Source organism: Astyanax mexicanus, chromosome 1 (assembly GCF_023375975.1).
Source record: "Astyanax mexicanus isolate ESR-SI-001 chromosome 1, AstMex3_surface, whole genome shotgun sequence".
Lineage (NCBI taxonomy): Eukaryota > Metazoa > Chordata > Actinopteri > Characiformes > Acestrorhamphidae > Astyanax > Astyanax mexicanus.
This window is the reverse complement of record NC_064408.1, coordinates 30,547,306-30,560,701: the sequence shown is the minus strand read 5'-3', so window position 1 is coordinate 30,560,701 and position 13,396 is coordinate 30,547,306. Positions and strand designations below refer to the sequence as shown.

The 13,396-nt window shown below is 36.7% G+C and overlaps 1 protein-coding gene across 8 annotated transcripts in view; it reads left to right on the top strand.

The window, feature by feature from the left end:
- The window catches only part of specc1 (sperm antigen with calponin homology and coiled-coil domains 1), a 205,231-nt gene that overhangs the window by 40,103 nt on the left and 151,732 nt on the right, over nucleotides 1-13,396 (top strand). For 7 of the 8 annotated variants that reach the window (XM_049476111.1, XM_022665301.2, XM_022665303.2 and 4 more), the window contains 2 exons: nucleotides 4,739-4,942; nucleotides 6,368-6,503. In XM_049476111.1, coding sequence (XP_049332068.1) covers nucleotides 4,769-4,942; nucleotides 6,368-6,503 — 310 coding nt within the window. In that variant the 5' untranslated portion in view covers nucleotides 4,739-4,768. Of the gene's footprint in view, nucleotides 1-111; nucleotides 252-4,738; nucleotides 4,943-6,367; nucleotides 6,504-13,396 lie in introns of those variants that run through there. The other variant, XM_049476108.1, reaches the window with a different exon arrangement.

Genomic DNA, 13,396 nt, shown 5'->3' with positions numbered 1-13,396 from the left:
GAACAGCATTACAGTTCATTCCTGTGTTATTTACCACCAGCGAAGTACAATTGAGATAGGAAGGTGTATGTTTAGAACAGTTCTGTTTATATTGGTTAAAAGTAAAAATCCACCCTTGGGTTTTGTTCCAACTACCTGGGTGGCTCTGCTGCTGGGGTGGATTTTTCCTTTCTGGACCTGGACTACCCACCACTGTGTGTTTACATAGGATCTCCGGTGGATTTCGCGTTTTACAGAGACTCTAAGACTAGGTTAGTGGCTGAACTGCTCTTAGCAGGGCATTACACTTGTAAATTAACATATGACTCTGCAAAGACTGTTATTAGTGTAAAAATGTCTTTGTTTTAAAATGTTTCTAACTGTTGTCCGTCTTGCTGGTATGTTGGCTAATCAGAGGCGATATGTTGACATTTATGAATATTCATGAGCAAGATTCAAAATCATATGGTATCCTAACAAGCTCACATAGCATTCATTCATACTAGAGACCACAACTAGGCATTTTAAAATGAAAAAAAAAAAAACGATGGAATGAGACCTTTAAATATGAGTAGGACTGTAAGGGAACCTTTACCGGATGGTCTTGTGATGGGAAATGCGCATAATATACAATTTGCATCTGCAAATGTTGCTTCTCTTATTATACCAATGTTTACTGAGGCCTGCAGCCCTGACCTCAGCAGAGCTGCACGGAACAAGTTATAATTTTAGTCACTTATTTTTGAACTCTGTAATTTCTCCTAATTACAGAATCTTTCAAAGCAGGCTCATTCTAAGCAAAGTATGAGGTAATGAATCATACTCCTGCATTATTCACAGGTAGTCATAGAAACATCTCATTACAAAAGACCACCTCAGAATTTGCTGCAGTAATTAAACCTTTATATTTAGCCAACAAGGGCGAGTTTAGAGGCTGTTGCTCCTCATCTACAGCGAAGTACAGAAGTGAGAGTGCCAAGGACAATTCGTTTAACTGAAGACGAAAAGGTAAAGCATTTTAAAATCTGACATTTCATAGGGTCTGGATAGGTAAGTATTTTCCGCGTGTGATGGCCTGTCCCTGTGTGTTATGCTCATAAATAAGTATACCAGTGTACTTTTTGACTAGGCACAGAATAGAGATGGGACTGATATTGACATAATTGAATGTATTAGGTGAGGAGGGGCAATCCAGTCTGCAGTTTGTGCTGGAACATAAACCTGTCGTGGTGGAAAATGGTGTTTTTTGCAGCCTTTTGGAGTATTTACAGCCCAGGTATAATCTGTTATCAATAACAACTCCCTAAGAACAATATCAACTCCCTATACCACTGTCACACCAAAAAGTCCTGGTGCCAGAGCCGGTGCCGGTTCTTCAGACCGGTGAACCTTTTAAGGACCGGCCTGTGTTTCCACTGCTGTGAGGAGTCACTCACTATATATGTGAATGTGGGCGTGTTCCATAGACCGGAAACAGAAGTCAGGGGAAGATTTGTATGCCTTTTTTTGTAATGCTTGAACGCCCCGCCTTTAGCCGCTCAGAATGGCAACAACTTTTCTGGTCGAAAACCTGTGATTTTGCTGTGAAAAACACAGAACCGTTCAGGAACTTGGCACCAGCACCGGCATTCTACCAGTGGAAAAGTTAGATGCCCCTAGATGTACTGTGTGGTGTTTTTTAGCCTCACTTTATGATATAATCCTAAGCACACACAGACACAGAAACACAGACAATAATATTAAATAATAATAAAAGTAAAAAAAATAAAAATGATAAGAGCTCTTACATTGGAATTTGTATCAGTATCTGTCGTTGTGTGTCAGAATTGAATTGGAACTGAAAACAGGTTTAAGTTTATTTTTACACTCTACTTGAATAAATGAAATGTAATAAAGGGTTCAACATCACTTACAATGCTCCGTGTCAATGTACTGTCTCTTTACAAATTGTCTGTTGCTGAAAGATACAATCTGTACAGGGCTAAAATAGTAATGTAAGCTATTTGGTAAACTTGTTTGTTTACCAAAAGATTTACCTTTCATTTAGTTGTGTAAATTTCAAATTAGCTAAATACATGACTTAGCACTGCTGTGATAAATGTATGTCTAAAATCGCTCTGCTAAATAAACTAGCTAGATAAATGTGTAATCAGCATAGCATTTCTGAAATAAATGTATGTCTAGAATCAAACTGCTGAGATGAACATAAGGTGATTTATTGTTTGTATAATGGAATATTAAAAACAGTAAGTGTTTTTTTTTTTTTTGTAATTGCTTATAGTGGTTAGGAAAGTGGCAAATTTAATGAAAACTGAAAATCTGTGTTCAGAGTTTAGTATTTAGTCTCAGGCCAAATTCTCTATTATAATTAAACTTGAGTGAGTTAGATTCAACCAGGAGGGGCCTTTAAATATTCCAAAATACATTAAATAATTAAACCAATTTTAAAAACACTGTTGCAGTGTCTTCAATGTTTTGAATCCTATATAAAATGCTGTTTTTTATGGATTTTTAGTAAATGATTTGCGATGGTAAACTGCTGTAGTGCAGTTCAGGACCACAGGAGTAAAAGAAGAATGAAGTGGTGGAAGCGGGTCAGCAGGGGTGGGCGAGTAATGAAGAATAAGGATTATAATGACTTCTGACCTCAGACGACTCCTTCACTGAGTATCAACAGTACTGCCCAGTAGTGCTTTTCCTAGACTCTCCATTTCACGTCTCTGGAGATGCCAGCTGGTAATGGCTGGGTCTGTGTACCTTTGCATCCCACCATCCGTCAAATCAATGAGACCGGTCCACTGGGTCTGACCGGAGGCTACACCAAGCTGCTGAAAACATTAGAGGAAAGGTTCTCTCTCTCTCTCTCTCTCTCTCTCTCTCTCTCTCTCTCGTCCACTAACACCAGACCCTTTCCTATGCCTGGTGAAGAGCACTTATGCCTCTAGCAGCCCTTCACTTCTCTCACATTACGTCCACTAAGTGCACTAATATGTTCTGTGCTCTTAGCAGGCCATTCACTTTTTCCGGATCACCATTTACCATTTACATGCACAATTTGAGTTTCATTTATTGTTTGCAAACGAGATAAAAGTGACACAATACAATAGTTAAATGTTCAAATAAAAACTTAAAATAAATGTAAAGCTAGTTATCTGTATTAAAAGTAATACATAAAATATAGATAAGAGTATAATTAACCAGCTCCCAATCTGCTTCCTACTGTGCTGTAATCTAACATTATCTCAGTATCTCATCTGTTTGTTACTCTCTGGCTCCCTGTAATTGGTTAACATATATGTGTGATATCAGGATAATGAATCATGACATTTTTTGTTATAATAGCAGGAGTGTTAATGGTTTCCTAGCTGCACTTATTGTGGAATTGAGGTATGACAGGCCCTTCATATTTAAACCACAGGCTAACTCACAGTTGATGTGTAAAGATAATCTCAAGAGTGTTGCAGGATTACATTCAGTTTTATATTTAGTTATGCTTTAGGCAACATTATGACACATGCAGTCAGGAAGTGTAATTTGCCTTTTGAGCTGACTCACTCAAAGGACACACTTTACACATGCATTTCTGGACAAGCTAAGAGATACAGAATCATCTCTGAAAGTAATAGGAGCATGTAGGTGGTAGAGTAATATTATAAGATTTTCCATACATATTACTCTTTGTAAAACTTTTTAAGCAGAACTAAACAAATTTCACAAGCACTGTCCCTGCCTGCTTTACCAGAGTTACATAATGCAGTTAGCAGTGTGGATGGAGGTGATACCCACTCTCTGCAAATCAATTAAGCATTACCATTATTTTAAAGCTAGTATTATAATATATAAAGTGCTGCATATTGTTTGGTTAAACCATTAGTAGTTATTTAAATACAGCTCTGGAAAAAAATAAAAGACCACTTAAAATAATAAATTTCTTTGATTTAACTAAAAATCCTCTGTAATATAATCAAGAGGAAGATGGATGATCACAAGCCATCAAACCAAGCTGAACTGCTTGAATTTTTGCACCAGGAGTGGAATAAAGTTATCCAAAAGCAGTGTGTAAGACTGGTGGAGAATAACATGCCAAGATACATGAAAACTGTAAATAAAAACCAGGGTTATTGCACCAAATATTGATTTCTGAAATCTTAAAACTTTATAAATATGAACTTGTTTTCTTTGTCTTATTTGAGGTCTGAAAGCTCTGCATCTTTTTTGTTATTTCAGCAATTTCTCATTTTTATTTGGAATTCGGGAAAAATTATGTCTGTAGTTTATAGAATAAAACAGAAATGTTAATTTTACTCAAACATAAACATATGAAAGCAAAATCAGAGAAACTGATTCAGAAACCGAAGTGCTCTCTTAATTTTTTCCAGAGCTGTATATATGTTGCATTTATTTGTCACTCATGTTTCCTTGATGTTCAAAAACCTACTTTCATTCTATACTATAGTGTGTGAGTAGAATAGAAGAACTTTATTAAGATTTATTGTAATGTGAATGTGATGAAGTTGGTAATGCTGATGGTGCAGAATAGTAAATCTAATGTAAATTTGATTTTTTAATGTTAATAGGCCATAAATATCTTGTTATTTATAAAGAAGCTACAGTATTAAGCTGTTCCTTGTTTTGTGCTTTCTCACTTCCTAAGTTGTGTTTTAGCTGAAAGTGAAGGGAACTCACACTTCTGCTGGCTAAGATTAGGCTAATATTCATTGGTCTCTAACTGTGGCCTCTTTCTTTTCTGTTTTCACAGCCTGAGTAAGAAGAACCGGTGAAACACACTATGCTGAAAGGCGGCACCGCCAAGGCGGCGCTGCCCAAGGCAGCAGCCCCTGAACGGACACGGCTGATTTCCTCCCTTCCACACACCTCCACCTCTACATCCAGCAGCACCTCCACAGGCATGAAGACTTCCCGCTCCTCCAGCACCATCGCCTCTGACCTGCGCCTCAGCCGGGTACGTTTCTCCTTTAAGATCTTTAATTTGATTAGTTCTTTATTGTTTATGAATTTCTTATTTCTGAACAGATGGTCATGAGTCATGGTCGTTGAATGTTCTTTTTTTTTTTAGCTCATTTACACAAACACAGACACGCACACACAACTAATATAGGGTTTAGATTTTCATTATTTTTGGCTCACTCAGATTAGTGTAGTCAGTAACACCCATACACAATATCTAATGCAAGTTCAGCTTCAGCTTCAGACGTGCTGCTGCGTTCTGGATCATCTGGAGTGGTTTTACTACACAGGCCAATCCCATTTCACCCCTTGACCCTACCACTTAGACCTACCCCTCTTGTTTTGCCTGTGCATGTTTTGGGATAGGGTATCCCAGATTCTTGTTAGGCTGGAGGGGTAGGGGGTGGGGTTAGGGCTACATTTCAAGGACACACTCAAAACAGAGGGCTATGAGAATTACTGGCAAGATGGCGGGAAAACTGACCAAAGAAACCCACAATTTTGTATTTTCTTTGTTAAAAATGACAACAACCACTATATTACCATAGTTTAATGTGTAGTTTCATAGGCTTATGCTCATTTTCTTCATAACAAGCATTAAAAATCACTAGTAGTTCATCTCAGTAGCTAGCTACCTAGCTAACTTCCCCATTCCACCTAAAATGGTGCAACATACAGCGTAGACGCTGCAACATTTAAGGTGGAATGGAAAAATAAAAGCAATAAAAGCTCATTTTAGCTCCCCATCACAGAGGAATTAAAGAATGGACAACAATAATTATTTCAGCACCACCGTCCCTTTTCTGAATACATACAATGACCTAATGTTAACTCCTTAACCAGCAGCTAGGTTGCTGAACTTTAGCTCTCCACTGCTAAAGCTATGTCTGTATCGGCTGCTTGAAGGGTTGTCCCAACTCTTAGGGGAAAGATATAACACTGTTCCAAGGGCAAGGTTTCCACTCGAAAACAAGAGGGAGAGGAACAAAGGAGAAATGGGATTTGGCCTAAATGTTGGGCATTGGAAACAGAGTAGGAGCCAAAAACATTGTAACTATAATAGTTTATATTAAAACAAAATGCAGCACTAAATGGGACTATATATGATGTGGTTAAAGTTGAGACTGCTAGCAAAATCAATATATAACATCCCTGTAATGCATCAGAACGCTCAGTATACTAATCTATTGGTAAAAGTCTCTAAGGCTGGTCTTTGTGCTGATACAGCAGGAAGCAGAACTGTCTTGTGGTTTGTTGAGCATTCATCTATCAAGTAGCATTGTTGCTGCTAGGAACACTTGGCATTGATGCAGTGGTCAGATATGGATATGACATGCATTACACTGATGCAGAGCACATACAAACTCTCCAGTTATTTAAGGACATGTTTTACACTGTGTTTATTTATGTGTGTGTGCAGCTGAAGCGGGCAAGCAGTGATGATGCTCTGGCTAAGCCTGTCCTGGGTCCAGCAGCTGCAGCATCACGTATGAAGAAGACCATTACAACCGGAGCCATCTCTGAGCTGGCAGACAACAGACCACGCAGTCTGACAGGTAGATAACAAAGCTTCAAATTAATACACACACACACACAGGGTGTGTACAGGACCATGCATACCTTCTTTAGATATGCTGTGCATGCACTACCATCACAGTGTTTAGTATGTAGCCAATATGGTTGCAGTTATTTGTAGAGAATAATTTTGAGATGAAACCAGTACACTATTACCAGAATAACAGGCTGTTGACAATAGTGGAACCCATTTTTGTGCTCTGTAGAATCATTTTAAAACGTTTATTAAAGAGCTTCCTTTTTTATAAAGAACACTTTAAAGGAAGTGAGGAAGTGGAGTTATAGTTAGAACAAACCTAATATTCTGAGTAGCTTTTTATTTCAGAAATACTTTACAAATCGAAGGGCAGAACATTTGACAACTACTGTAAACAATCATGTTTTATTATTTACAATTTAAGTACATATTGATGTTTTTAATATATGTGGAACTTTTGGAATAAAACATCAAACATCCCTATGAGGTACATGTATAGAAATTGGTATCATATTAGCAAACGTTGTATATAAAACTAAACATCTATATTCATTTGCTGAGCTGTATTACAGTTTTTTCTATTATTTTTTAAACGGTAATGCCTGTGAAATACAGATAAAGCACACACATTGACATAGACTATAGATTTTCATATCAAATGGAAGATTGTCACACATACAGAAAAAGTAACACACACCACAGCGTAATTTCCTTCCTTTCCTCTGTGGGTTTAACTTGCCATATTTGACCCTGGGTTATGTGCGGTATAAATATCACAGTTTGTGGCAGTTCATCCCTAAAGAGCTGTCAGAACTTTTGAAGTGGTGTCTTCATACACTGTTATTTCACTGTCGATTTGGTTGCACGCCCCCAAACCTAAGAATTACTCGTGCTTGGCAGCTCATGGGATTGATTTGAGCCTACGTTGCAGTGATGTAAATTTATGTCTACAAATGTGCTAATTACTTAATAAAAAAATAAATACACAAATACTTAAATTAATTGCTGACTGTCTGGACATTTCTCATATATTATAATTGAGTTCTCCCTATCATCCTCATTGCTTATCTTTGAACCTTACAGCTTGTAATTACAGCAGCACAGTCGTTTGCACAGTGTTTGCTTTGTTTACTGCACTACAGATATATTTAATGCTATATGATGTTTGCCCAACAGAGGGCAACAAATCAACAAAAGTAAGCACCATGGTGACAGTGGCAACAGTGGTCAAGAAAAACTCCCTGTAGAACTACTTCACTACTGAAATTAAGTACTAAAATAATATTTTTTCTCCTACTTCAACTTTTACTTCACTACATATTTTCCATGAGTTTAATACTTTAATACGAGCTGCATCGTTACTCATTACCAGGGGCGTCGCCAATTCTTTTTTTAGGGGCTCAGACACCGCCAATGATAATCTACGTTTTCTCCGCTTAGCACGCACACAATATTAAACAGCACTCTTTATTCTGTTATCTGATATGATGTGCCACTTCTGATATGTTCTGTGTGTGTGTGTGTGTGCGTGTCTGCATGCATATTCAGAGGTCCATTTTCAGATTCATGTAAAAAAAAATTGGGTAAAAAAAATAAATGGTATTTGATTGCTCAGTGTGAGCAGATGCCCTGAAAAATCAATATTGAGTTTTGAGTAGCTTTCCACTTTTAGGTATTTAAATTAGGCCAGATAATGAAGCTTCAGATTATATATTTTTAAATAAATATGTTTAAAAAATTAACACACCTGCACCCTGTACTGTAATAGTGTCTGATTTGAATCTAATTGATTATATTTCTTTTGATATGTCCTACCCCACCTGAGAACTATTCTCAAATTTTTCTCATTTACAGTTGTTGTTTTTTTTTATATAAAAGGCGATGTGGTTGGGATCGACATGCTCAACACCCCTAAACCTCAGATCTCGATACAATTATAGAAATGTTAGGAATCATTCCAAACCCACGTTATAACTAAAACCAGATCAGTAAATGCTCTGCGCTGTTACAGAGTTTAATGAAGCTGCTGTAATCCCATTTTACAATAGTGATAGGCCAACCATGCTGAACTATGCTGACCTTTTATGCTGAATTTGTTAAAACATCCATTTAGCCTCTCTTTCGGATGCATTTGTTTAGAGGGTACCACTTTAAAATAACACTACCTTTATAAAGGGTTTATAACTGGTTTACAATTAGTTTATTAATGGTTACTAATTAGGTTGTAAATGCCTTACAAATCATTAATAATCAGTTATAACACATACATAGAAAGGGCAACAATATAGATGGCTGTGGGTTCACTATTTGGCAAACAACAGGTCTACGTACATTTCTACATATGTGTTATAACTGATTATTAACGATTTTTAAGGCATTTACAACCTAATTAGTAGCCATTAATAAACTAATTGTAAAACCATTTATAAACTCTTTATAAAGGTAGTCTTGTTTTAAAGTGGTACTGTTTAGAGAGTTAATTTAAGATTTTTGGCTCATCTTGGCATCCCCAATATGGTTAAATCTGTGTAACAGGTTCAGCATCATGTATTTTTTTTCCTTCTCTGATGCTATACTTTTCACACCTGGGGATATTATACTCATATACCAGTACTTTACAACATTTTCTCCAAATATTGTAGTTGGCAGAGAGGTAGTTGAATATGATTAATGTCACACTGGCCTTTAGAGCTGTGCGACTCTGTGCTTCCATTGTTTTTATGTGTATTTTGGAAGGACCATGTATTAAACAGGCTTGTACCAAACCTTTCCCATGACCTATTATTAAATGTGAAAATAAAACGAGAGTTTAGTGTACATCCACTAGAGGGCGCCACCCCCTCATTATGCTGGTTACCTTATTGTCCAGTTTGTCTGTTTTAACACAGTGGTCACAACACATTTTCATCTGTAATGCAGCTGTTTGAAGATTGTATTTCTATTTGTATATTTCTTTGTTGAGGTATTTTTAGCCCTGCTGTCTAGAAAGGATGAGCGGGATTGTTTGTTTGTTCTAATTCAATCAATCTTTGAGTCGAGTTCATTTCAACCCGAAAGACGTGAGTTTGTTTCCAGTATTAGCTCATGGAAACGGGAAGGACAGGGGGGCTTTGATCACTGTTTACTTTGATTATCATTGTTCTCAGTGGAGATTATCTTCAGGCTCATAGAGTGCATTGTTTTATACTGAGAGAAAAAGAGTGTTTTGTGGTTTATGTGAATGTGTGTGTGTGTGTGTGTGTGTGTATGTGCTCGTGTTTGTTCAAGTGTGTTTGTATGTTATGACTTTCAGAGTTCAGATTCAGGCCACAGCAGTGCAATGAACAGGAGGACGCCAAGTCTTATTTTTGTCTGTGCTGGAATAACATTCCTATTAGTGAGCTTTTCATCACTGAGACAAACACACACTTGCTCACACACACTCACACACACTCACACACAAAAGTAATACAAAGACCCATGTGAATATAATCAGAAGTCTTGATCTCTAATGTGATTTTTATTTGTGACAGGCTTATATAGTATTTTTAGGCTTTTATAATGTAATACTGTTCTAGTGCTGTTGTCACCAGTACAGCTTGACAATAATTCACTAGTGTAATATGGTGAATCTAGACAACATGTGTCCCTCTTTTTTGCCATGTTATTATTGTTAGCATTGTTTTGGATACGCATTGTTAATGTTAATATCTTTGCATTCAATGATGCACATCCAAAGCCCATGAAAACATGTTCACAGACAGTACTTCAAATACAATATTGTGTGTACACCTGACACACATGTATGCAATAATAATAATAAACTGTTTAATACTACTGCTTTTACCACTGTTGTAGCCATGTTTGGTTCTGAACTTGCGGTTGGTGAGGCCTTTCCTTTTTTCTTTGTAGGATATTTTTGGCGTTTTTCCAAAAAAATGTCCTATTCGGAATCTATATTCAAATGAAAATCAGCATCAGTTAAACCTGTGTAAATCTTGGTTTGTCTTTAGTGACGTGGCATTAGAGTAGAGTTTTTGTATGGATGTGTGTTTTGAGCTTAGTTGCTTAGTCATCCTGTCAGCATCCTTGTTCTGTTATTTTCAAAGGAGGATAACAGCTTCAGCTGTCCTTGTGTGTGTGTGTTTTAAGCTAGAAGCCATAAAGCATATTGTTAGGTTATTAACAATAAAAACTATTATCCAGTCAATCAAGTTTATCAGCTGTCAGCATGGAATTGTCATTGGAGCTGTTTTTGTTCATTACTACGTAAAACCATGCACCTCAATGTGTATCAGTGCTTCACTGGAAGGATTTTAATGATAGCTCTGTGTCTTGTCCAGCTTGTCCAGAAATTGCATGTGTACAGTATATTCTTTACTGGGGGCTAATAGGCTGAACTACATTTATGCAAAGCTGTTTAATAAACAAACAAGAAAGATACATCAACAAATTTCATTTGTTTGAGCTTTTCAACAGATAAAATATCAAGGCCTTGACAGACTTAAAAATAATAATTAGTTATCAAAGTGAAGAAATATTGAGCTGCAGTGAGAATAGACATGTTCCCACATATCATACATAATTTCCTAACGTGTGTGTATCTGTCTCAGTCTATGTATTGCATATATAAGTGTGCCAGTCATGTGCATAGGTGAGTCAGGCTGAGTTATAGCTGTATTTTCTCACATTGAGAAGGAATGTGGGATATTGTGATTCTCAGGGTTTGGCACAGTGGCTAAATACCAAAGCCTGGGTGTAGCTGAACCTCACACGTGTAAAAGAGCAGGCTGAAAGGCTGTAGCTGTTACTGCACCTTCCTTTTGTTCTGTTTTCAGCTCAGGTGACGCGCGACACATCATATTAACTTGTCCGGTTTTTCAGCACAGGGTGGAGCTCTCTAATGATTTTGAGAATTTGACATGTATTACTTATGATCATTACATAACGCATTACAGGTCATTTAAATGCCTCTAAATACCAGAAGCTACTTTTAGAAACACAGAACATTCCAAGACAGATTTTTTTGTCGGCCATAATCCTGCTTAAACTAGTGGCATTACACACTGTTATTTAACTTTATTTTAAGAATAATGCTTGTGAATGCTGCATTGTGAATTTATTACAATTCATATTTGTGATTTGGTTCTGTTTTGTTTTTGTTAGTTGTTTCACAAGTCCCCCTAAATGATTTAAATTGTGAAATAAACAGAGGCTGATTGTTATTTGTGGGTTGTTCTGCATAGATTAAGATGATTGATTTTGAACCAGCAAAAGCTACAGTAACACTCAACTTGAAGGCAAACCTTTTTGTTTTGTATATGCTCTGTCCTACAGATACTCTGGTACTTAAGATATTTTTACTTCTAAGTACAAACAACAGTACAATTTGATACATTTTTCTGTTAAAGCTAAACAAATTAAACTGATACCCTATATTGTTTCTGTTAATTTGTTTCTAGGACAAATTAAATGTAACAGATCCTTTTATAGTAAATTCAGTGTTAAATTCTGGCACTGTAGAAGCTGTGCACATCTCTAGTGTGCCCATATGTAAGTCTTTTAATATAAATGTGTAGCTAATAGTACATTGAATCTCACTCTTGGTGGCCATAAAGTACTTTTTTATGAGTAGGATTTTAATATTATGTTGCACATTTCCTATTAATCTAATTTAATACACTGCAGTGAAAGGACAAAAGTATTGCGAAACCAAGACAATGCACCTATAGGAGGATTTCTTTTTTAATTTAATGTGAAGTTCAGAATCAGAATCAGAGATGGTCTCCACTTTGCCTGTATAACAGCTTCCACTTTTCTGGCAAAGCGTTTTATAAGATTATGGAGGGTGCCATTCATCTCCATTCTAGTTCTTGGTGTTGGATGGAGTTGGGGCTGTTCATGGCTCTGCATGGCTGAGTACTTGATTTTATACTACTGTGACAAAGGGACTGAATGAAGCACCTAAATTCACTAATTAATAGGTATCACACTGTTCTTTCTTACATATATTGTACATTTAATGTACATGTATTTTTTACAATGGGCATCTAGTGAGCAATTGATTTTAACATTGTAAACATTCGACTTTATTTATTATTCTTAACTAAGAATCACATTTTATTTTATTATGCTATATATTCGCCAGCCAGCAGCAGCATTTTGATGAGTTTACCTTGCTAATATTAATAAGCTGTTTGTGAAAATGTAGAGATTATTAATAAATAAAAATAATTTTAATGAAATTTCTCTAAGATTTCTCACATACATTCAGAAAATATGAGAATAAAAACGTTACTATGTTAACATGGACGGTTGCGGCCAAAAGATGACAGTTAACTACAGCCACAGCTTTTACTGCTCTGTACTTTTACTATCCTTTTATTCATCCACTCCTAGCAGGTGCTATTTATAATCTCCTATAGTAGTAATAATAATAACGACTATGATTTACAGCCCCTTTCTTAAAGGCTTGAACACACACTTAACTCTCTTTACTCTTCACAGTGACATTAGACTAAAATTGCTCTCCTTACGAGGCCGATGTCAGTGCCTGACAGCCTCCGGGGCCAGTCTGACAGCTCGGATGATGACTGGGCAGGCGGTATGATCCCATTAAACACATGATCTGAGTACAGCAGCCAGCCATGCATAAAAAGCAGACAGACAGTTCCGGCTCCTGTATGTACTAGTGCATTATACTCTGCTGGGTGCACATAAGATAAGCCAGACTCCTTCAGATTCTGCAGCTCTGTGTCTGAAGTGAAATGCAAGAGTTTTTATAGAAGTTGCAGAGGATAGCGTTTTAAGACTTGAGTTGATTGATTCTTTCATGTTTATCTTTTTAGTGTTGACATTTCGGGGGAAAATGTCATGTTTTTGAAGTCATGATGGTTCCACTGAGATAGTTAGAGAGCC